We start from the raw sequence: 22,509 nt of genomic DNA on the forward strand, positions 1-22,509 counted from the left end.
GGTCAGAGGGCGACCTGCTGTATCTAGGAAGATGTAAAAAATAATAATAATAATAATAATAACCTAAATTTAAATTTAAAATAAAAATTTTATATATGTATCATGCATTCAACCATAATAATGTATATAATAATATATATATATATAATATTAACTCTTATACTGGCATAGCCAAAGCCCAGGAAGCAAGACAAAATAGAAACTCTTTTTTTGTTTTTTAGTATCATGTTTGGTCTGTGAGCGTAAATAGTATGCAAAAGGCTGTTCTTTTCACCGAGACTCAAAGTTTATAACTGAAGTAAATGCTTAGGGGTACTCCACCTGAGTACACGTTTTTGCAAAATCAATAGAAGTTACAGAGGTTACCAGAAAAAAAAAAAAAAGGTTTGTTTCCCGTCCAATATCATATAGAGGAAGAGAGGAAGATATTGCTTTTAAATTTTATTTTCTTTCCATTGCACAGCGCCAAAGAATAAACAAATAAATAAATAACCAAGTTGCCCAAGTTCATCTTCAAAGCTCCAATGCTTCATTACAGTTTACCATCTGATGATGCTAAAGAAAATTTTCATCGGATGATAATCCAATAGACAACCAAGCTAATAAAACTCTAGTATTTCAGCTAGACCAAAAACTTTCGGCAACATAGGATCAGGCGAAACTAGACACTGTCATAACATTCTTTCACAGTATCCATCTGAATACAATTGAAACATGAAAAAAATACAAAGCTTCCCTCAAGCAATAGATAATACGGCGCTATTATGGCCACTTAATGAGCATGAGAATCAACCAAATTTCAAAAAGAAGCGGCAAATTTTGTTTTTATCCCAAACTACATGCAAACCCCCACATCATTGAGCTTGATCTTTCAAGTGCTTCTCAAACTCTCAAATTCTAATATTCATTTCAAGAGCCCTCAATTACTCTTGTTTTCAGAGATACACTCACATAGGAATTATTAAATGCCACGGGGAGTGAATGTCTACTATATGTGTTCACCATTTCAAATGACACATGATCTGCATCTTGCAACAGGCAGAAGCCCGCACAGATAGGCAACAGAGCAATCTCTTTATCCTGGTACAGAGCTTTGCACCAAATGCAACCATATCATGGAACTGCAGCGTGAGCTTTCTTTACTGTCGTCAACAGAAGCCATTCTGGTAACAGGTCATACAGAGTGTGCACGATGCAGCAACAATAACCAATGATGTCAAGATTAAGGAACAAATTACAGCTAAACCAACAACCACCATAGAAGTAAAACGTCTAGAGAAATAACTGACAGCTTATTGCCACACAACTTTACGAGCGTAAAGCACATTGACCCCTGTCAGGGGGTAATAGGGCATCCAGACTTCATAGCATCAAATTTAAGAAAAGTTTCAGTCCAAAACTGAGAGCTTTTGAGATGAAATGTACATTCTTAACATGCAAAGAAAAGATACCACAAAGTACTACTACTATTTAGAGTTTCAAACCGTATATGAAACGCTGAATTGAAGACAGTAATTCCAGACAGAAAGCACAGATCCAATTGACTGAATCAGCAAGGTACAGCCAGAAACCTTTTAAAACATTACAAATAACACCATGTTGAACAAAATCTCTACGGTGCGACCAGAAACCTTCCCAAAATCAAGACATCGCAAAGTTCAGTTTTTCAACCCTATTGGCAACATTAAAATGTGCTCTAAGAAGATTGGTAAAACATACCTATCTAACTTTTCTAGCGTGTCCAACAAGAAAAAGAGTTGACTCCCTTGAAAAACATATTCAACTAACTGTGTTCCTAATTCATGGAACATTCTTTCAAAAGCACGCAATGCTTTTGGGAAAGAAAACACAATTATGGACCAATACTGTAGTCTACTCTTATGCTGGTTGTGGTCAACCACTACTCTGAAATTTAAAATTAGTTTTTGAAAAGAATGGGTGAATTCATAAGTTGCAGGATTACAAATACTCTTCCCAAAACACTACCAACAGGCTGCCTGAAAAAAAACCTAAAATAGAATTGCATGATCATGTTCCCATTAAGGTACATCCAGAACACTACCCCCATGAGTTTGGTTGCATGATTCTTACAAAGATCCCAAATTTGACACGGCTAGAGCTGCAATATGCACAGTTAAGCTCAGGGTTTCTTAAACTGAGGTAGCATCATTTACTTCAGGCACTCAAAACAGTTCTCTCTCTCTCTCTCTCTCTCTCTCTCTCTCTCTCTCTCTCTCACGCAGCCCCCAGATATATCATATCAGCATGGTGTAGTTGCCCAGATATATCATCATGCCCAGATAAAGCTGGAACAAGTGTTTAGTTGCCACAGGTCTAACACCCCAATATTTGGCAGTTCAAATTGAACCAAAAATGAAGCACCATTTTTCTCTTCTTCTGTGAAAGAAAGATGCCTCAGGGGAAGAGGAATGATGCAATGAGAGGACTTTTTCAGAATCGCAAGGATTACTGACAGAAAACAAAGATCTTTGTCCTCTCATGCTGCCTGACCTAGACTACAGCTCACTGACTTGATTTTTAAAAAGACTTAATTAGATGGGAATATGGGAACGGGAAACAAGAAAGCGAAACAACATGCACAAGATTCATTCTATAAAACACATTATTGGTACATCAGGTCTATGATAAGAAAGTATGTTAACACCAGAAAAGTGTAGAAGTGCAAGCTACCACATCTGAGAATAATTTTATCCTTTTAGTGGAAGCATGTATAGATTCTGCATTCTTTTTCTTTTTCTTTTTTTTCTAGTAGGGGAGGGATGGAATTTAAGAAGCGGGGAGGGGGAAGAAGGATTTGAACTCAAGACCTTCTAAGGTTCCGTTTGATAAAACTAAATCTGAATTCTGAAATCTAAATACTGAAATAATTAATTTGCTGAATTTTAAGCACTAAAAAGAAAGATATAAATGTCTGAATTTTAATGCTAAACCTATTTATACTGTTCGATAAACATTTATAACTGAATGCTTTATAAGTTAAATTTAACAATTTTGCCCTTATACCTTTACATCCAAAAAAGAAATAGAACCTATGTTTAATTAGCTTAAAATTGTTAGGTATAAAAATGACAATATTTATTTTTAGATTAAATTAATATAAAAGATGAAATATATTATATGAGGAGTATGGAGAAGGTGTGAAAGTCATTAAAAAGGGAGAAAAGAGAAATAGAAAATCATTAGATAGAGAATATTAGGTTATTTTATTAGATAAGAATTTTGAACATAATTAACAAACAATGATAGATTTAGTAGATAAGATAAGATAGTTGAAGTAATTCTATTGATTCTTATCAGAATTAAGCATTCAGTTAGGATTCTTGTACTGAAAAAAATACACACAAGTTCAGCACTATTTAACAAGTTCAGCAAATGAATTTTCATTTATCAAACACTCAAAACATCCGAATGTCTGAAAAAGTTTAGATGCAGCACTTTTTTATGTTATCAAACAGACCCTAAGTCTTGAGGTCTCAACCTCGGCCACTAGACTAAGGCCTCCTCAGCATCTAGATTCTTCATTCAATTAGCATCATTTCAATTTCAAACATGAATAAAATGCTGAAAATTCGACAAAACATGAATTTTGGTATCAAGCAAACTCTAAGTCTAAAATAAGATCCTCCACTGCCAACAAAAGAAGCCTCAAAATAGTCATGAATCAAGAGCTATAAACATCATTCGAACCTACTAGCCAACACCGCACTATATACACTCCATAAAAGCAAGTTCAAAACACATTTTATTTCCCAAGATAAGAAAAGACGGTTTAAGAACTCTTGATAAATTGCTGAATGGAACTCACTAGCTCATGTTGCTTCCTATGTAAAAGTGCCAGTGCTAGTGCATAAAGGGAGGCTCATATGCATTCATGGCTCATATTTGCAACAGAGGTGTCAATAACCACAAATTTTAATTGGATATTTCATTATAATACCTTATTGAATCCATTTACAATCTACAATGTGAACATGACAACTTGAAAAATGCACCTTCTAAGTATTAGGAATTGTAGATTAAGGTGGTCTCATGGATGCAGGCTAGAGTTTATGCATTGTGTTTGTAACCTGTGTAGAAAACCACAAAAACAAAGATTGGACTCTACTATCCAAATTACACTGGGGAGCTGCAAATATCTCATTCAAAATGGTTACTCATGTTCTCTACTAATCCAAGCAGAACCTGTATATCAAAGACAGCACACACTGTTAACATTCATTGTATCCAAGCTACAACATAGGGCCTTTTTTATAACTTTTATACAACCACCTGAGATGGTGGGGGATTTGTTAGGAGCCCCACCTAGTTTATGTCAAACCTCTTCTCTGCTTCTCTCTTTTGTCTTTTAAAATAAGATGGTCGCTCATGTTCTGCATGAGCGCAGGAAGAACCTGTACATAGAAGACGGGGGCATTCTTAACATTCATGTATCCTGTAGGGTCTTCTCATTTTTTTTTTTTGCTTTTTCTTTGTTTAAATTAACTTCAATACAATCACATGAGATTGAGGGGGTTCAATAGGACCCAACCAGATTTACATCAAAGGGAAAAAAGGGAGGGGTACTTCTCATCTTTTACTTTCTTTCTCGCACCATTTTTGGGTGTCCATGCAAGGATTTTTTTTAAAACAAGTTTTAGCGGCAAAGATGCATGATCAAGCACCTGTTGAGCTTGTAAATTATTGCGGACTCTAAAAATGGCAAGGATGTTTTTGCCATTCTCCTTCCCTTTTGCCTATTTTCTGTGTCTATACACAATAGTGTCAATTACTTTCATGTTGCCACTTGTCTAAAATCAAATCAGAAAAGTTTTCCAACTACAACAGGCTAAATATGTTTAGGCAACCAATAAGCATCATAAGTTGCATCACTATATTCAAGGGGATGATTAAAAAGTATTACTATAATAGTGCATACTCTGCAATGATCAATTGCAACCAAAACAGCAAAATCAGAAATGAACATGAGGAAACTTCTTTACTTTGAGCTATTAGTATATATAATTCGCTGATAATGCATTTCAACTAAATACCTAACATTCTGCACAAACTAAATATGAGCAAAAAGTTTTTAGGTAAAGGCAACTAGCTTTGCATTTACGTACTAGCCATCAAAGCAACAGATATTTCCAAAAAAAAAAAAAAAATTCAGAACCTTACTCATGAGGCGAGTTGAAGATGAACGTAGCCACTACATTCTGAGTGCAATAGTGCCGGTTCCACCTCAAACAACACTGCACCAGAATATGAGAGTATAACTCATTAACCTTCTTTATTCTAATGTAGAAAATATTCTAATACTCTTATAGCCAATTCCACCACAACCTAAAGTAAGTGACCCGTGATAATACAGCTAGTAAGCTGCCTTGTAGGAAAAAGCACAGTGAGTTGGAAGAAAAGAAAAAGAGTAATAATGAGATCTTAACTAAGTACCAACACAAATTTTCAGGATTAACAGGGTACAGAAATGATAGACTACCACTGCATAACTGAAAATCCTACTGGCTAAAGTGGAAATTTATTTTTCCTTTAGAAGGCTTTCTAGAAATCAAATCCAGTAGTAGTATGATTTGTATATTACAAAAATGCACAACATGATTGCAAGACGGCTTTGGTTTTCAAATTATGTGCATTATGATTACCACAACAAAAAAAAAAGGGAAGCCATATTAGCAAGTGGACCAGTTCACCAAATCCAGATTCTATAAACCATTATACATCAGTTAAGATACTTGATTTATTACTTCAGTCATGTCGTCGTCCATACAATCCAAGTCCTTCATATTCACATTAGCTTCATTTTTAGTAGCTCTGTTATTCACTCTCCTACTCTTCAGTATAATCTCTGATTCCTTCATCAGATTAATATACTTCTTCCTCACATTCGCAATTGGATGGGCCTCAATAGCTGACTTTTCACGATAAGCTTCTTTAAGGATAACAGTGCAAGTCTTGTTCCTTAAAGATAGATAAAACATATGAGGATGCCTCTCAAACGCCTTGTGAACTTTCTGTGGCAACCCCAAGCACTTTCTTAAACACAAAAGCCTTTTCCTCTCAGCAGCATGCTCAACAAAGAGACCAAGCAGCTCATGAAGAATACCAACTACCCGCTTCTCAGACAAATCACTATCCATTTTCAAGTCAGAGGAATCCTCATATGGTGAAACATATGGAAGCCTCTGAAATTCATTCATCCAATCAGAAATCTTCCTCTTCAGCCTCAAACCCTTTGATGGAAATAATGGAAATACGATTGCCTCCCTTTCACCACCAGCATAGACTCCTTTCTTCATTGCGTTCTGTTGTAGTATTGACATCATTGCTCCATCATTACCATCACTCCCAACAGCAAGTCCCTTCAACTCATCTCCCATTTCAACAATCCTGAAGTGCCCATCAAGATTGCTTTCCGGGTGCCTTAAAAACTCATCTGGCAGCCCCAAGTACCATTGCAAACCTTGAATTACCTTCAAAGGCAACACTTTTTGCTCTCCAACACTCATTAAAATCAACTTCTTTAACCTATCAACTATATCATTTTTATGTTCTTCATAAACCTCTCTCTCCTCTTTATCAAGCTGAATAGCTGTAGGGGTCAGTTTAAACCATGGTAAATTATATTGAGGACCTTCAAACTCCTCAAAAAAAGATGGGTATTTTCTCAAGAACCTAGCTACCTTAAATGGTATCCCCAATTCCAGACCTCTCTTTGAGACAGCAGAGATGGGGATGCAGTAGTCCTGTGGTGAGGCTGAGACTATGCAGTTTTTCAAGGCGATGATGGGTTTGAGTTCAATTGATCTGTGGATGGATTCAATTGATTCAAAATATGTGTCTTTCTTCCAGTCCATGTAGACATCTACATAAGCACGTCTTTGGATGAATACGTGGGAAAGATTCCGGCAGTTGGAGAGAGAATGAAGCGAATTTTGACAAGAGAAGAAGAAGATTTTTTGCAGGAGGTTTCTAGCACAACCTTTCTGGTTCGGCATGCCTATCTGATTTGAGATTCTGTGGGAAATTTCAGAGTCAATAAGATATTTTTCTCATTTTTTTGCACACCAATTTTTAATTTTGCAGTTTTCACTAGAGTGTTCGGTTTCTGTAAACTTTTAAACACGGTTCTCCCACTAGGGAATCAGAAATCAACAATCGCATAGAAAACAACAACATGAAACAAGTTTAACAGCCCAAAACTAACCTTTTGAAAAGCTACTTATGAGAAGACCCACATTTAAATTTGCAAGCATAAGTATAATTAAGAATTAACTAATAATGAATCTAAGAATTAACTAATATAATCCCAGTGGCCAACTTGAAAACATGAAAAAAGAAAGTACTTAAATTAACAATTACAGGAACATAAGGGAAATTAAATTACAGTTAACAAAAATTTTAGGGACGGAAACCAAAAACAATAAGAATCTGTCTTCCGGAACCTAATTGAAAACTTATCAAACAAAGTTCCAGGGCCAATCTGCAGACATAGAAATTAGAGGCAAAACCGAAAACAAGGAAAAGTTGATGGACTAAATTTAGAATTTTGGAAAAAAAAATCACTCTCCCAAGCGAGCAAGCTTCTGGGTCTCCATTTTCGCTCTGTTTTCTTTCCTCCAAGCTTAAGTACAGCACGAGAAAAAACCTCCTCCGGCCAGCATTTGGGCATTAAAATCTGTTTACTGGTTTCCAATTTTTCTTTCCATTTGGGCATTTTATCAAACACTAAATAGACAAGTAAAAGTCTAAGACTATTCCAGCTACAGAAAAGTCTGAAATTCTCTGTTTCAACCAAATTAACCATCTTTGCAGTAGTAACACAACAAAAGAATCACACGCAAAAAATCACACCACCATGCTAGGTTAGAAGTAAGACGGACAGTAAGGCCAATTTCACATACTCTCTGCATGAACTTCAAGAAAACTAAAAGTTGAAAGAGAAACGAGAATTTTACAGTATTTCTTTATTGAAGAAGGTTGTGGTGGCGATGGTTTTCCTGCAAAAACGACACCGGCTTGCTCCCCAGCTCGTTCTCCCGGTGGATTTTTTTTTTTTTTTGGATTGGGCAAAAATGTTTTATGAGAGATGAAAGGACTCCTTCTCCAGGTAAAGTCTTTTCATGTTGTATTCTTCTTCATTTTTTAAAATTAATAATGGGATTGGGGATTTCTGTTGGGCTCCATTTGAAAAATAAGAAAAGACAATTGGACCTACAATTCAATTGGCCTACATGCATGTTTGTCTTTTTGAACCCAAAAAGAATTAAACAGGAGGTTCAAGTGAGAATTTTCTTTGAATTCATGCCACAAGCCTAAGAAAATCGAGTTTAAAAATAAAATGCCTACACTTTTCAAAAACAAAAAAAAAAAAAGGGGTGCCTACCAGCTAATAATTTCTTTAAGGCTGCATTTGGTTCTATAGAATTGGAATCACAATTCTATAAAATTGTAATTCTATAAATTTTAATTCCAAAGCATTGGAATTCCTTGGTTTGGCAAATGCATAGAATTGATGTGAATTCATTTGAAATTCCTACTTCTTTATTGGACGGTTAAAAATTATTGAAATCCACATAGAATTAAAAATTTGTATACTATTAAATAAATAGTCCATAATAATGACAGTTTTACTATAGCCTACAACTAGATCTCTCTAAAGCTCTATTATATTGCTAGTAGACAATAATTATGTAATTCACCATCTAACATGTTACTATTAGAAATTAAGAATCTAAATTATAGAAAACCAAAATGTTATGTCAAAAAAAAAAAAAACATAGCTTTGACCTTTGACAAATATTTGAACTGTGCCTCCTGCAACAAATTCCAATATATAACTATGAAAGTAAAGTGATTAAACAAAAAAAAAAAGAAAAAGAGAGAAGCACAATTATACATTGTTCATCTGCTAGTAAATCAAAATTATGACAAGATTGTTTCTTTTAGGAAAAAAAGTGTAGACATATCATCAATTGCAGCCCTAACCACAAACATAGGGGCGTCAATTAGTCTAACTAACTCGAACACTTCTCTATTTAAACTTATATTTATAACGAGTTTAAAATTATGTTCAAACTCGTTTGTTCATTTATTGAGCCAAATCCAAATGAATTTTAATCTAAAATCGAGCTCGAACTAAATCTTTTACATGTAAATTTCAAATATTGTATTAATTGAGTCAAACTCTAATGAAATTTCAAGCTTTCATAAACACAAAATGCTATTTTTTTATTTGGTTTTAATTAGTTGGTGAACTAGATTCAAACAAGCACAAATTGAGTCAGAGTCAATTCTTCTATTAAGTATTTTTAGTCGCCGTCAATCCTAATCACAAACAGACATGCTAAAAGTACACACACTATAAAATTTATAACCTAAAAGCCAAAGCAAAAAATGTTGCTAATGAACTAAAGTGGTTGAAAATGTTACCACTGCTATTGATATTCAATAAGGAAAAAATAAAGGCATTCTTAAATCTTACATATATAAAGCGTCAATAGGCTTGTGAACAGTGCCTGGTGGACCGGTTATGCCGTGATTTGTGTGAGCTTGAGGGGCGTTTTGGTCTTTTGCTGATGGGTGGCGGTGGCTCTGCTGGTATTTTGCTTTTGTCCGCTGGCTCTCTTGCATTGTAACTTTGCTCTGTCCGCATGGCTCTCTTGCATTGTAGCTTTGCTGGCCATTTTGCTTTTGTCTGTTGACTCTTCTCAATTGTAGCTTTGCTTTGTCCGCGTGGCTCTCCATTTTGATAGTCAGCAATTACTATTAGTTAGTGGGCGGTTGGTCGGTCAGCAATATCCTTTCTTTTCTCTTAGCTTTTTTCTTCTTCTTAGGTTCTGTTCTTCTTCTTAGTTTTGTTTGGCAGCTTAAGAAATGCCGTGGAAAGTTTTCTAAAGTTTCCTATTGATGCTTTATATATGTAAAATTTCGCCTCACGTGTATGTTTGGTTTCCCAATCTCTTGTGTAATTACAGTTGTTTTGGCTCCCTAGCGATCTCTGGTTTTGCAAGGTGAAATTGGTTTCCCAATCTCTTGTGTAATTGCGATTGCTTTGCCTCCACTGGTGAGTAGGCAGTGGACGGTGTCCTCAATGATTTGTGGTTTTGCAAGGTAAAATCTTTATTGTCTCACTTAGCTGATTTTCTGATGGTTTCTGTAGATTAATGTTTGGACAATGGGTCGGAATAGAGTATATAGAACTTTAGAAGAGGCTAATGCTGAGAAAAATCGAAAGAAACGCGACCAACGTGCTGCTGCTCGCCAAAGGAGAAAAAATGATGCGCCATCAGGAGTGTGTACGCTGGCTGTCACAGCTTTTAATATACATGAACCAAATACTATTAATCAGCCAAATATGAGTGCTGGAGAATCTTCATTAGGCTCGAACCCAGTGCTGCCATCTACACAGAATAATGCAGAGCAATTTCCAAAGGTATGAGATGTTAGCTTTTATCTATTACGGATTAGATTGACTTATTTAAGCGTGTTAAACTCCCAATCTTTAACTATGCTATGGTTGTATTGCAGGAAAATGAACAAAATGTATCTAGCTCTATTGCTGATAGTGCTAACGAGGTTTCATCAACTAATATAGGTATTGGTCAATCACCATTACGTAGAAAACGTCGATCTGTAAGACGCTCTGTTACTGATCCGTTAGCCACGATAGCTACTGAGCCCACAGTATTGCCTGATGTTCCAAATTGTCCGTATTGTCATGCAAAACGATTTCATCACGAACCGACTGGTTTTTGCTGTACCTCTGGTGAGATACAACTATTATCTACTGAGATGCCGCGAGAGCTTATGTTATTGTATATTGAAGATTCTGATCAGGCTGTCGAGTTTCGCAGATGCGTTAGAAGCTATAATAATATGTTTGCATTTACCTCGATTGGTATTCATTCTGATAAATCTTTGGCTGCAAATTATAATGGAGTTTATACTTTTCGAATCCAAGGACAAATGTATCATTATATTAATGCGCTTGTTCCAGAGGATGGTGAGAAGCCACGAAACTTGCAGCTTTATTTTTTTGACACTGAGCATGAAACAACGCAGCGAATTTCAATTTCAGCTAGATTTCAAGAAACACTGGTGACAAAGCTTGAGGAAATTTTAAAGATCAATCCTTACTCTGCATTCTTTCGAGGATTACAAGATTTGCCAGACATGGATGATTATAAGATTGTGCTTGAAACTACGCCTGCTATAGATCAACGAGTTTTCAATAAACCTACTGTGTCACAAGTAGGAGCTGTTTGGACTGATAGTTCAGATTTTGAACATCTTAACTCTAAACATATACAAATTTATGAAAAGAATGGTCAAACGCAAATTGTTAAGCATTACTTTGCTTGTCATGATTCATTGCAATATCCTCTTATCTTTGCAAATGGAGAACCAGGTTGGCATCCAGGGATTGAGAGAATGCGCCGTCCGGATAGAGGCAATATTAGACCAGTTACTTGTGAGGGACAAACTGTTATAGCTACAGCTACAGCAACAACGGCAAATGATATCATTGATGCAGAAAATAGAGGTATTACCAATAATCACCTCCATATAGCATCGTTAACCTATGAATATTACATTTCCTTATCATATATGTTAATTACACATGGTCTATTATCTTTCTTCATGGATAAATAACATAAATATCATTATTTGTTTGTTTCAGCTATTAACCAAAAAAAAAGAAAACGGAACACGGTTTCATGTCGTGAGTACTATTGTTACAAACTGCAAATTCGAGATGCTGATCAGTCAATGTTATTGCATATAGGCAGATTACTGCAACAATACGTGGTCGATATGTATGTTAAGATTGAGTCAATTAGATTAGATTTCCATAGAGGGAGGAACAAACAGGCTCAACTTCGAACTGAGATTTATCAAGGCATAGTCGATAGCATTTCCAATGGTGAATCATCATCATCAGGTATTGGTAAACGTATTTTCCTTCCAGCTTCATTCATTGGTGGGCCTCGAGATATGCGACGCCGATATATGGATGCTATGTCTTTGGTTCAAAGATATGGGAAACCAGACATCTTTCCGACAATGACTTGTAACAAGAATTGGCCTGAGATTAAAAAATTGCTCCTGCCAACTGATAAAGTTGAGAACAGGCCAGATCTAATTTCTCGAGTCTTCCGTGCAAAACTTGAAGACTTGAAAGATGAACTTCTGAAGAAGAATATATTTGGAAAAATAGCAGCTTACACATATGTAATCGAATTCCAGAAAAGAGGTTTGCCCCACGCTCATTTTTTAATAATTCTGAAACAAGGATGGAAGATGTACTCTCCTAAATCATATGATCGTGTAGTATGTGCTGAGCTGCCAGATGCTAGCCGCCATCCTTATCTTCATGAACTCGTTGTTAAGCATATGATGCACGGTCCTTGTGGTGCTATGAATCCAAATTGCCCATGCATGAAACAGCATCTTGGATGCAAGGATAACTATCCTAAGGAGTTTACGGAAACCACACGGCACAGCCACAACTCCTACCCTCTCTATCGACGACGAGATTTTCAGCAATCAATAATTGTTCGTGGTCATCCTCTTGATAATCGATGGGTAATACCATACAATCCCTATTTACTGTCTAAATTTAATTGTCATATCAATGTAGAAATTTGTTCAACAATTCAAGCTGTCAAATATATATATAAATACATCTATAAAGGCCATGATAAAATTTTATATCAGGTGAGTAATACTGTGGCGACCCCACTTCCCCCTGAGGCGAACCAAAGGGTTGGCGGGCCGTCTGCCCAGCTCTCGCCAGGACTCACGCACGCACACTAACCCAAATCCTATCGAAGAATAGCCTAACTATTACAATGTCGCTTCCTTTCAAAATAAGTCAACATCTACCACATTAACTTCAGAGACAACAAGGAACTTAAAATCGCCAATCTATGGCCCTTAGACATCACATGCTCTAGAACCAAGGAATAAGGTCGTTCGTATCTAGTTACATCAATCCATAATTCACAAACACAAATATATTATCCAACCTCCGAAATAGGGTTTACACATTTTCCAGCTTCAAGCGGCAATCCCAAAAACAAAAGTACAGAATTCAAGTTAAAACACAATACAAGCCTACACAATAGCCATAATATTCGTTACATCCCATACGAGAAGAAAAGAAACATGAATAAGTCTCAGCGCTTTCAGTCTCCAGAACCTGTTAAGGAAAACAAATACGTGGGGTGAGCTAAAGCTCAGTGGTGCCCCAAAACATGCAATCACATAAATCGAACAGCGGTTAATAATTTAAATCAAATCGAAACAGTTAGGAAAGCGTGTAACAGCACAAGGTAGGATACAAGGGCTCTCAGGAGCCATTTTCCACGCTTGATCAGATACCATCGTAGTTGACTCTCCGTCAACTTTCCCTACTTAATTTCCATGTAGATACACTTATTTTAATCCTAACCCGTCACCGTTCATACCTCTGCTTTGGGCCCAAACTTCATCTACCGACGCAGTATACTCGAGATATACCCGTAATAAAATTTTGTCGAAGGATTCACCTATCGACTTTATTGTAGATCGATTCAGATGTCGAGGGATTCACCCAACGACTCACTACATTTAGATTCAAGGTTTTTGTAGATCGATTCAGATGTCGAGGGATTCACCCAACGACTCACTACATTTAGATTCACGGATTCATTAGAGAATGTTTCACACATGTCACCACTCGAACGGCTAGTGCGATAAAGTACACACTGCTCACTTCGATGGATCAAAAATCATTCATTGCATTTTGACAATTATCACATAGCGAATTGATAAAGCGCTTAACCACATAACATAGAACAAGCAGGGACACTCACAAAGAGTGAAGTTCAGATATTGGATTGAGGATCGAATTCCGCGTCCTCGTAAAATCCTAGAATATCAGAATTTAAGCCATAAGTCTTCTATTGGAACTTTTGGCTTGCACATGTAGAGTTTTCTAGCATGTTGCTAGTTTACTTTTTCTCAAAATATTTTACTTGGAATCGAGCTTGTGAGAACCGTACAATATTTCTTATAATATTCCTGGAATACTTTTCCTCGAAGAAAATACTATTATTATTTTCTTAAAATAAGTCGGCAAGATATTTAATATCAAGGCTAGAAGTATACCTTGAGAAAAAGTTCCTTTGAGTGGCGGTGCTTGCAAAATCTTTGCTAAGGCTTTAGGGTAAGGTCTATTGAAAAATGTTGCTAGAATAAGGTTTTTCTTTTCTTCTTGCCAAGCAGGTTGCTACGTTTAAAACCAAAATGATCGAGTTTCACCTTTTAAATTTTCCTTAGTTCCGACTAGCCTTAAACGATTTATAACGAAGGAAGGAATTTGGAACAAAACTAAGGTTTTGAGTCTGGGAGAATCTTTTCCCCAAATTGATAAGGCTAGTTTAACTTAAGGGATAAAAGTCATGTTGCCAAGTTTCTAAGGCAAAAATAGTAGACGCTATGTTTAGCAATATGATGCTAAATCTGTACCGTTCGAGACTTAAAGCAAAATATTTTTCATTTACTTAGTCAAGCGTTTACTTGGAGTCACAAGGTCGGTACAACTTCTCACATTTTCGATTCCGATCCAAAATCACGTTTTCTCAATAGTGCACAATTAGAATCCAAACAGTAATAACACTAGGGCTCGTTAACTCTTAGCCCTGTGTTCCAATAAATTTATATCTAGGCATAAGCAGGAAAATTTACCAAGGCTTCGTCGATACTTAGCACTTGGTAATCAGTACTTATCAACTCACAGTTTCACAAAGTAGTAGCACAGATTTCTACACAATTTCAGCAATTCAGTTATCCATGCAGGGTGGGAATTCATAGGGCCCACCTTCAATAAATTTTCAATAAATCAACCAAGACTTCATCAATCATTAGCACTTGGTTTCAGCAACCCAATATAAGCAAATAGAATAGAAGTGAAGTCCCAAGATATCAAATGATTTATTGCCAAACAGATTCCACAGACTACTTGTGCATTTAGTCATGCATTTCGTGTTCCTAACAACTTAGGGAAATACGTTCTAGAGTCAAGCCGGGAATTCTGGTTCTTAAACAAATTCGAGCAATAGAGCTAAACTTCCCAAAATTTTCAAAAATCTGCTTAGTCCACTACGGATGAATCTTGCGTGAAGGAAATTTTCTGTTTTTACTTCATTTACTTGGGTGAAGTAGGCTATTAAGCTCTCTCATTCCCATGCAATGACTTAGCTAAACAATGCAAGATTTCCATTCAGAAGTTGGAGTTAAACCACTGTTAAAATCTTTAAAGTTTCCATGTTCAAGCTATATGTAATTCACAAGGAAATTCCAGTAATAGCAATGATTCCAAAAACATTCCAGGTTCCTACTATAACCATAATCATCACACAAATCCAGAATTTGTGGTTACTAGGTTCGGATGGTAGATCATGCAATACTTTCTGTTTTCATTTTTATTTTCTTGGTTAGCCATGATACAAGACTTCAAGCAAGCTTCGGTTCACATGTTGTTAACTAGTTAGTTGCATTTATTCACTCTAGTCACCACCATAAGACAGATTGGGAATTATTTTTCAGATTCAAGATCTTCAGAAATTTTCAGTTCATAAGAATCCAATTCACAAACCAGAATTTTTCCCAAGTTCCTAGCTTCCTTATCTAATCGTGTAACTCAACATGCAGGCCCCTTAGATATTTTATCTTCCCCTAGTTAGTTAAGATAATAACCACATAACATCAAAATTAGGCTAATTAAACAAACCAGTCCTTAGACATGCTCGGCAAGAGATTAACATCAAACCAGAATTTCTTAGGTTCTTTAATACATCAATTAACATCATAGAATTAACATGCAGGGTCTTAGTCATCATCAACATTGAGATTCACTCGGCTACGCACACTTGAGAGCTCAAGTGATCACAAGCAAATAGAGTTTCAGTTACAATTCCATACTAATTCTCTCGGCAGATTCATGCACAACCAAAACAGGATTTTTTTTTTTTAATCTTATTAGTTCTTTATTTGTTAATAACATCAGTTGAGGTCTTTCAATTTTACTCCATGATTACTGATGCACAAATTCTGAATTTATTAGCTATCAAGTCAGTCCAGAAAATTCAGCTTGGCAGCTACAACAAGACATCCGTATATCTAAAAGGAAATTCTGTTTTCACCTTCTTAAATTCCAGATTAAACCAGGCCCAATTATTCTTATGCATGACACTTAATCAATTACATGCAGAGTCTAATCCTTGATATTAGCTATGTAATGATGGTTATAACTCATATCACAAAATTAAAACCAATTTAGACTGCAAAAATCAAAGTAAGCTCACGGAAATTTCTCTATTATTATGAAACAGAAATTCTTTTCAGAATTAAAATAAAATCCCATCCGGATGCCTTAACCTCCCCATGCAAGCTCTTATAAGACTTGAACTTATGGTTTTCTTTTAATTGGTTAAACAATTAATCACCTCACAGCAAGTTAAGGTGTCGGTCAGAAATTGGAGGAGTTTCTATCCTCTCGGCTCTCACACACGAAGCTGGATTGGTTGTGGCTGGTGGTTGCTGGTTTGATGCAGATGGTGATGGTCAGCAGCTCCTACGATGTCCACTAGCTCTCCCCTTCCCCTCCTCTAGCTCACGAACAGGGATGGGTATAGCAGCTCGGTCTCTCCCTCTCTTCTCTTGGCGATACAAACAAAGTGAAAGCAGAATGCAATCTGCGGTAGAGGTGAGCAGAGGTTATGGCTGATGATGTGGGTGGTGCTGCGGTTTTGGAGGGTGGTTGAGTGTCGACAGGTAAGGTGTATTGCAGTGGTGAAAGTTGTGGTTGGCCAGGCTTGGGCGGTGGTGTGTGGCAGTGGTGAAGTGAGGGATTGGGCGGCAGAGGTGGTAGAGCTGCGGTTGGCCAGCTTGGATGGCTGGTGATCATGGTGTCCGGGGGCTGTTTGGTTGAGCAGGGAATGGTTGTAGCCGTGAGTGGTTTTTGGTGAAATGGTGAGGGTATTTTAGTCTTTCTACTAATTCTCCAATTAGCCACTCCGGTCCTTGGTCCTAATTAAGCTCCAAAACTTGTCCCCAAAATGCTTTGAACGCCTACTAGAATTGCTAATCTTACAAGACTTTGATTGTTGAAATCTTAGGTTATGAATACAGTTATAGTACTTGTATTAATTTAATCTAGAAGTTTATTGATTGTAAATTAGTATTAAGCTCCCTATAAAAATCTTGGTTGGTTAGTTAAACTATTAAAATCAAGTTTGACCAAATAAAAAAAAACATCTAACATTTATGTTAATACAAGAAGAAAATTTAACCGAGCTCTACGAGTCTTAACTTAGCTTAGCGAAACCAAGAAATTCATTACTTAGGAAAATTGTATAAATTCCACGTAAACATGTTTTACGTAAAGAATTGCCAACAAATCAAAGTAGTACTAGGGAATATTAAAGGGCAAATAAAATGCAATTGATACATGGAATATTATTTATATAAGTATTTTCAGGGTTCTCACATCCTCCCCTCCTTACAAAGAATTTTGTCCTCAAAATTCACGCATTCTGAATAAACAAATCAGGGTATTTTTCCTGCATTTCTTCCTCTAACTCCCAAGTTGCTTCTTCAAGCCCATGATTCTTCCACAAAATCTTCACCAGAGGAATTTTCTTATTTCTAAGCTCTTTTATTTCTCTTTCCAGAATCCTGACCGGTCCTTCTTCATATGTCAACGTCTCATCCACTTCAATCTCTTCTAGTGGCAACACGTGACTTGGATCAGAATAGTATTTCCTAAGCATGGAAACATGGAATACATCATGGATCTTGGCCATGCTTGCAGGCAACTTCAATTGGTACGCTACTGACCCAACTTTCTTCAAAATTTCGAAAGGTCCAATATACCTTGGCTTCAGCTTCTTACCTTTTTTAGGCACTACCCCGCCCTTCAGGGGTTTAACTCTGAGAAAAACTTTGTCACCAACTTCAAATTCCAAATCCTTCCTCCTTGTGTCGGCGTAGCTCTTTTGTCTACTCTGAGCAACTTGAAGCCTTTTTCTGATTAATTTTACTTTCTCTTGAGCTTCTTCTATCCAAGGTATAGCTGTAGGGTCTACGATTTTCTTTTCTCCAACTTCATCCCAATGAATTGGAGATCGGCACCTTCTCCCATACAACGCCTCATAAGGTGCCATCTGGATTGAAGCCTGATAACTGTTATTATAAGCAAATTCCACTAAAGTCATATATTGGCTCCACTTACCTCCAAAATCCAGTATACACGACCTTAGTAGATCCTCCAAAGTCTGAATTGTCCTTTCCGACTGCCCGTCGGTTTGGGGATGGTACGCGGTACTAAACTTCAACTTGGTCCCCAAAGAATCCTGAAATTTCTGCCAAAAACGCGAGACAAACCTCGGGTCTCGATCTGACACGATACTCACTGGAATACCATGTAACCTTAAGATCTCTTCTGTGTACAACTTGACCAATTTTTCCAATGAGAAACTCATGCTTACAGGTAGGAAATGTGCAGACTTGGTGAGTCGATCGACTATTACCCAAATTGCATCAAAGCCTTTTTGACTTTTAGGTAAGCCCGTTACAAAATCCATTGTTATGTGTTCCCATTTCCATTCAGGAATTTCTAACGGCTGCAATAAACCAGAGGGTTTTTGATGTTCTGCTTTCACTTGTTGGCAGATCAAGCATTTTTGCACAAATGCTGCCACGTCCTTTTTTAAACCTTCCCACCAGTACAATCCTTTCACATCGTGGTACATCTTAGTCACACCTGGGTGTATGGTATACTTTGATCGATGTGATTCTTCCAAAATTTCTTTTCTTATCCCTTCATTTAATGGAACCACAATTCGGTCTTGAAACCTCAATACCCCTTCAGGCCCTAATTTGAAGTCTAATGATTCTCCTTTTTGTACTTTCTCCAAATTCTTCCGAATCATAGGGTCCGTTTTCTGGGCCTCCTTAACACGCTCTAGTAATGGTGATTTCAGCGATAGATTCCCAAATAATATCTTTGATTTCTCCAAGCGAGGGTTCCAATTACTTATTTCTTCTAGCATGTCCCATTCTTTAACCATCAACCCCGCTATTTGGGCCTTTCTACTTAAAGCATCAGCTACCACATTTGCTTTGCCTGGATGGTATTTGATCGAACAATCATAATCTTCCAAAAATTCTACCCATCGCCTTTGTCTCAAATTCAGTTCCTTTTGGGAGAACAAATACTTGAGGCTCTTATGATCTGTAAAAACTTCAAAAGTCACGCCATACAAGTAGTGTCTCCATTTCTTTAAGGCGAAAATCACCGCTGCTAACTCTAGGTCATGAGTTGGGTAGTTCTGTTCATGAGGCTTCAATCTCCTGGAAGCATAAGCAATTACTTTACCCTTTTGCATTAAAACACATCCGAGACCTTCTCCAGAGGCATCGGAGTACACGGCATAACCTTCGTCTCCATCAGGTAACACCAAAACAGGAGCGGATGTTAAACGCCTCTTTAACTCCTGAAAACTTGACTCGCAGTTTGGAGTCCAGATAAACTTATTTCCTTTCTTGGTTAACTCGGTCATAGGTCCTGAAATCTTCGAAAAATCCTGGATAAATCGCCTATAATAACCTGCTAAACCCAAGAAACTTCTTATTTCAGTTGGAGTTTCTGGCCGCTTCCAATTCATAACGGCTTCAACTTTTGCCGGATCCACGGCAATTCCATCTTTGGAAACCTTATGCCCTAAAAAGGAAATCTCTTCTAACCAAAACTCGCACTTGCTGAATTTTGCATACAACTTATGCTCTCTTAGTATCTGCAATACTATCTCCAAATGTTTAACGTGTTCCTCCTGAGTCTTGGAGTATATCAAAATATCATCTATGAAAACTACTACAAATTGGTCCAGGTATTTCTTAAAAATTCTCTGCATCAAATCCATAAATGCAGCTGGTGCATTAGTTAAACCAAAAGGCATGACTGCGAACTCAAAATGTCCATATCTTGTACTAAAAGCAGTCTTGGGTATGTCTTCCTTCTTAATCTTCAGCTGGTAATACCCCTGCCTTAAATCCAACTTAGAGAAGACCACTGATCCTTGCAGTTGGTCGAACAAACTATCAATCAACGGTAGAGGGTATTTATTCTTAATAGTAACCTCATTTAACCCTCGGTAATCGATACATAGCCTCAAACTCCCGTCCTTTTTCTTAACAAATAGAACGGGCGCTCCCCATGGTGAGTCACTTTCCTTCACGAAACCTTTCTCCAACAGGTCTTGTAACTGGATTTTCAACTCTTTAAGCTCGGCAGGAGCCATTCGGTACGGAGTCTTAGAAATTGGAGCCGTTCCAGGCACCAAGTCGATCTTAAACTCTACCTCTCTCTCTGGTGGTAAAGTCATTAATTCTTCAGGAAAGACGTCCGGAAAATCCCGTACTACGGGTACATCCTCTAATTTTACTTGATCACGGGGAGTATTAATCAAGAAGGCTAGAAAACCTTGAGCTCCTTTAGATAACATTTTCCTTGCTCGTATTCCCGAGACCATAGCAGAAGATGCTAACCTACCTTTAACATCTAACCTCAGGGTTGCTTCTCCAGGTATACAAAACTCCACTATTTTTTCTCGGCAGTCAAGCTTAGCATGATGGTGACCTAGGAAATCCATTCCTATGATAACATCGTAACCTTTTATATCCAAACTGATCAGGTCCACTAACATTTTTCGCTCTCCAATCCAGAATTCGCAATTCCTATAGGTCAAGTTAGTGGTTACCTTCTTATTACCCATTGGTGTCCTAACTTCAAGATCATAGGGTAATCTAACGGGTTGCACATCTATTCCAGACATAAAAGATGGATTTACAAATGAATGCGTTGCACCAGGGTCAATTAACACTTTAGCTAATCTATGAAAAATTGGAAGTGTACCTTCCACAACTTCCGAGGAATCAGGTACGGGTTGATCATCTATAGCGTACACTCTGGCAGGAACTGTTGGCCTGCTCCCTCCAGAAGTGTTTGGTCTAGCTTTCTGAGGAGTCCCTTCCTGCACCTTTGGACATCCTGAGATTTGGTGCTCACTACTTCCACATCTCAAGCACCTTCCTTGCCTCTTCCAGCAACTATCCATAGAATGACCAGGTTTCTTGCAATAAGCACATGTCACTTGAGGAACTATTGCTCTACCCCCTTGCGGCCGATTCCTAGGTTGTCCTATTCCAATTGGTCCCCCTCTAGCTCCAATATTTCGTCCTCTTGCATTCCTGGCCCCGTTTCCTCTTGCTTGGGCGCCTCGGGGTGCTCCAGAACTATTCACTCCACTAGTTCCTCGGCCCACTTTGGCCGGTGGAGCATTTCCAAAAGTCGGCTCCCGACTACTGCTAGGAGCAAATCTTTTCTTGGACTGAAAAGACTTTACTTGAGCTCTGGCTACTTCAACTCGCTGCGCTCTTTCAACAGCCTCAGCGAAGGTATCTATTCTTATAGCGGCTAAGCTTTCCTGTAGTTCCACATTCAAACCCTGCACAAACCTCCGAACACGTCTTTGCTCGGTGGCTATCAACTCAGGTGCAAAGCGTGACAGCTTTGTGAACTGGACTTCATACTCGGCGACACTCATCGCCCCTTGTTTGCATCTAATAAAATCATCCTCTCTCTTCTCCTGAATGAGAGGTGGAAGGAATTTGGCATTGAACTCCCTTGTGAAGTTTGCCCAAGTCCTTGGCGTATGGTTAGTCTCCCATGTAACCCTTACTAGATTCCACCAGGAGCGGGCAGCTCCCTCAAACTGGAAGGTAGCAAAAGTCACTTTTCGCTCCTCGGTATAGTTCAAGGCAGCGAAAATCTCAGTGATTCTCTCCCACCAGCCTTCGGCCACTTCCGGCTCGGGTCCTCCATAAAATTTGGGAGGTCCAAATTTCAGAAATCTTTCCAGTGCCCGATCATCGGAGTCAACTGGGCCTCCTGGTTGATGCACTGGTTCAGTGGTTTGGCGATCAGTCAATCGCTCGAGAACTTCAGTAATACGGTCGATTGCGGTGGCCACCCGGTCTCCGGCCACACCTTCCTGCCCTTGGTCTTGATCGACCTCGGGTTCCCTATCACCACCCGCTTCCGGGTGTTGTCTAGTGGGTCTTCCCCGGCTCCTTCCTATTACTTGGCGATCCATATTCTAAATATGCCTATTACGGAAGGATAGGCCAATTAGGCAAAAGTATTATTTATTTATGATTATTACCATTCTTTTTGATAAATAAAATCAATATGGAAATAGAGAAAAGATAAATAAAACACTTAACATATAATTCCACAGAAAAGTCATACAAATAACAAGTTGGGACATTTCCAGAAGTAAGGCACATAGACTAGCAAAATACGTACAGATAATCCCTTATACAAAAATTAGGGATATTGTGCCTCAAAGGTAAGTCATCCACCTAGACAAAACTTGATGACATAAC

The 22,509-nt window shown here is 37.7% G+C and overlaps 3 protein-coding genes across 9 annotated transcripts; 1 reads left to right on the top strand and 2 right to left on the bottom strand.

Annotated features, from left to right (window-relative positions):
* Positions 1-510: 510 nt before the first annotated feature.
* Positions 511-8,115, bottom strand: LOC113751294 (protein WHAT'S THIS FACTOR 9, mitochondrial). Of its 7 annotated transcripts, none has more exons than XR_003464814.1 (4): positions 7,974-8,115; positions 5,174-5,252; positions 4,324-4,412; positions 3,922-4,203 (listed from the first exon to the last, which is right to left on the bottom strand). XR_003464814.1 is itself a non-coding variant. In XM_027295249.1 (2 exons), the coding sequence occupies exon 2, from the start codon at positions 7,011-7,013 to the stop codon at positions 5,742-5,744; it is 1,272 nt and encodes a 423-aa protein (XP_027151050.1). In that variant the 5' UTR covers positions 7,014-7,032; positions 7,974-8,115; the 3' UTR covers positions 5,547-5,741. The 7 variants fall into 7 exon arrangements, 1 of the variants encoding a protein (XP_027151050.1); XR_003464813.1 differs by having other exon boundaries at positions 4,291-4,412; XR_003464811.1 differs by lacking the exons at positions 3,922-4,203; positions 4,324-4,412 and adding an exon at positions 511-1,163 and having other exon boundaries at positions 5,179-5,252.
* Positions 8,116-10,372: 2,257 nt separating this feature from the next.
* On the top strand, positions 10,373-16,652 carry LOC113751927. Its single transcript, XM_027296073.1, has 4 exons — positions 10,373-10,450; positions 10,546-11,560; positions 11,804-12,603; positions 16,617-16,652. Exons 1-4 carry the CDS (start codon positions 10,373-10,375, stop codon positions 16,650-16,652), a joined length of 1,929 nt encoding a protein of 642 aa, XP_027151874.1.
* Positions 16,653-17,588: 936 nt separating this feature from the next.
* Positions 17,589-22,217, bottom strand: LOC113751928. The gene is made up of 6 exons (XM_027296074.1): positions 21,804-22,217; positions 20,424-21,710; positions 19,502-20,228; positions 19,146-19,189; positions 18,105-18,362; positions 17,589-17,978 (listed from the first exon to the last, which is right to left on the bottom strand). The coding sequence occupies exons 1-6, from the start codon at positions 22,215-22,217 to the stop codon at positions 17,589-17,591; spliced, it is 3,120 nt and encodes a 1,039-aa protein (XP_027151875.1).
* Positions 22,218-22,509: the final 292 nt, after the last annotated feature.

Source organism: Coffea eugenioides, chromosome 11 (assembly GCF_003713205.1).
Source record: "Coffea eugenioides isolate CCC68of chromosome 11, Ceug_1.0, whole genome shotgun sequence".
NCBI classification, from domain to species: Eukaryota; Viridiplantae; Streptophyta; class Magnoliopsida; order Gentianales; family Rubiaceae; genus Coffea; species Coffea eugenioides.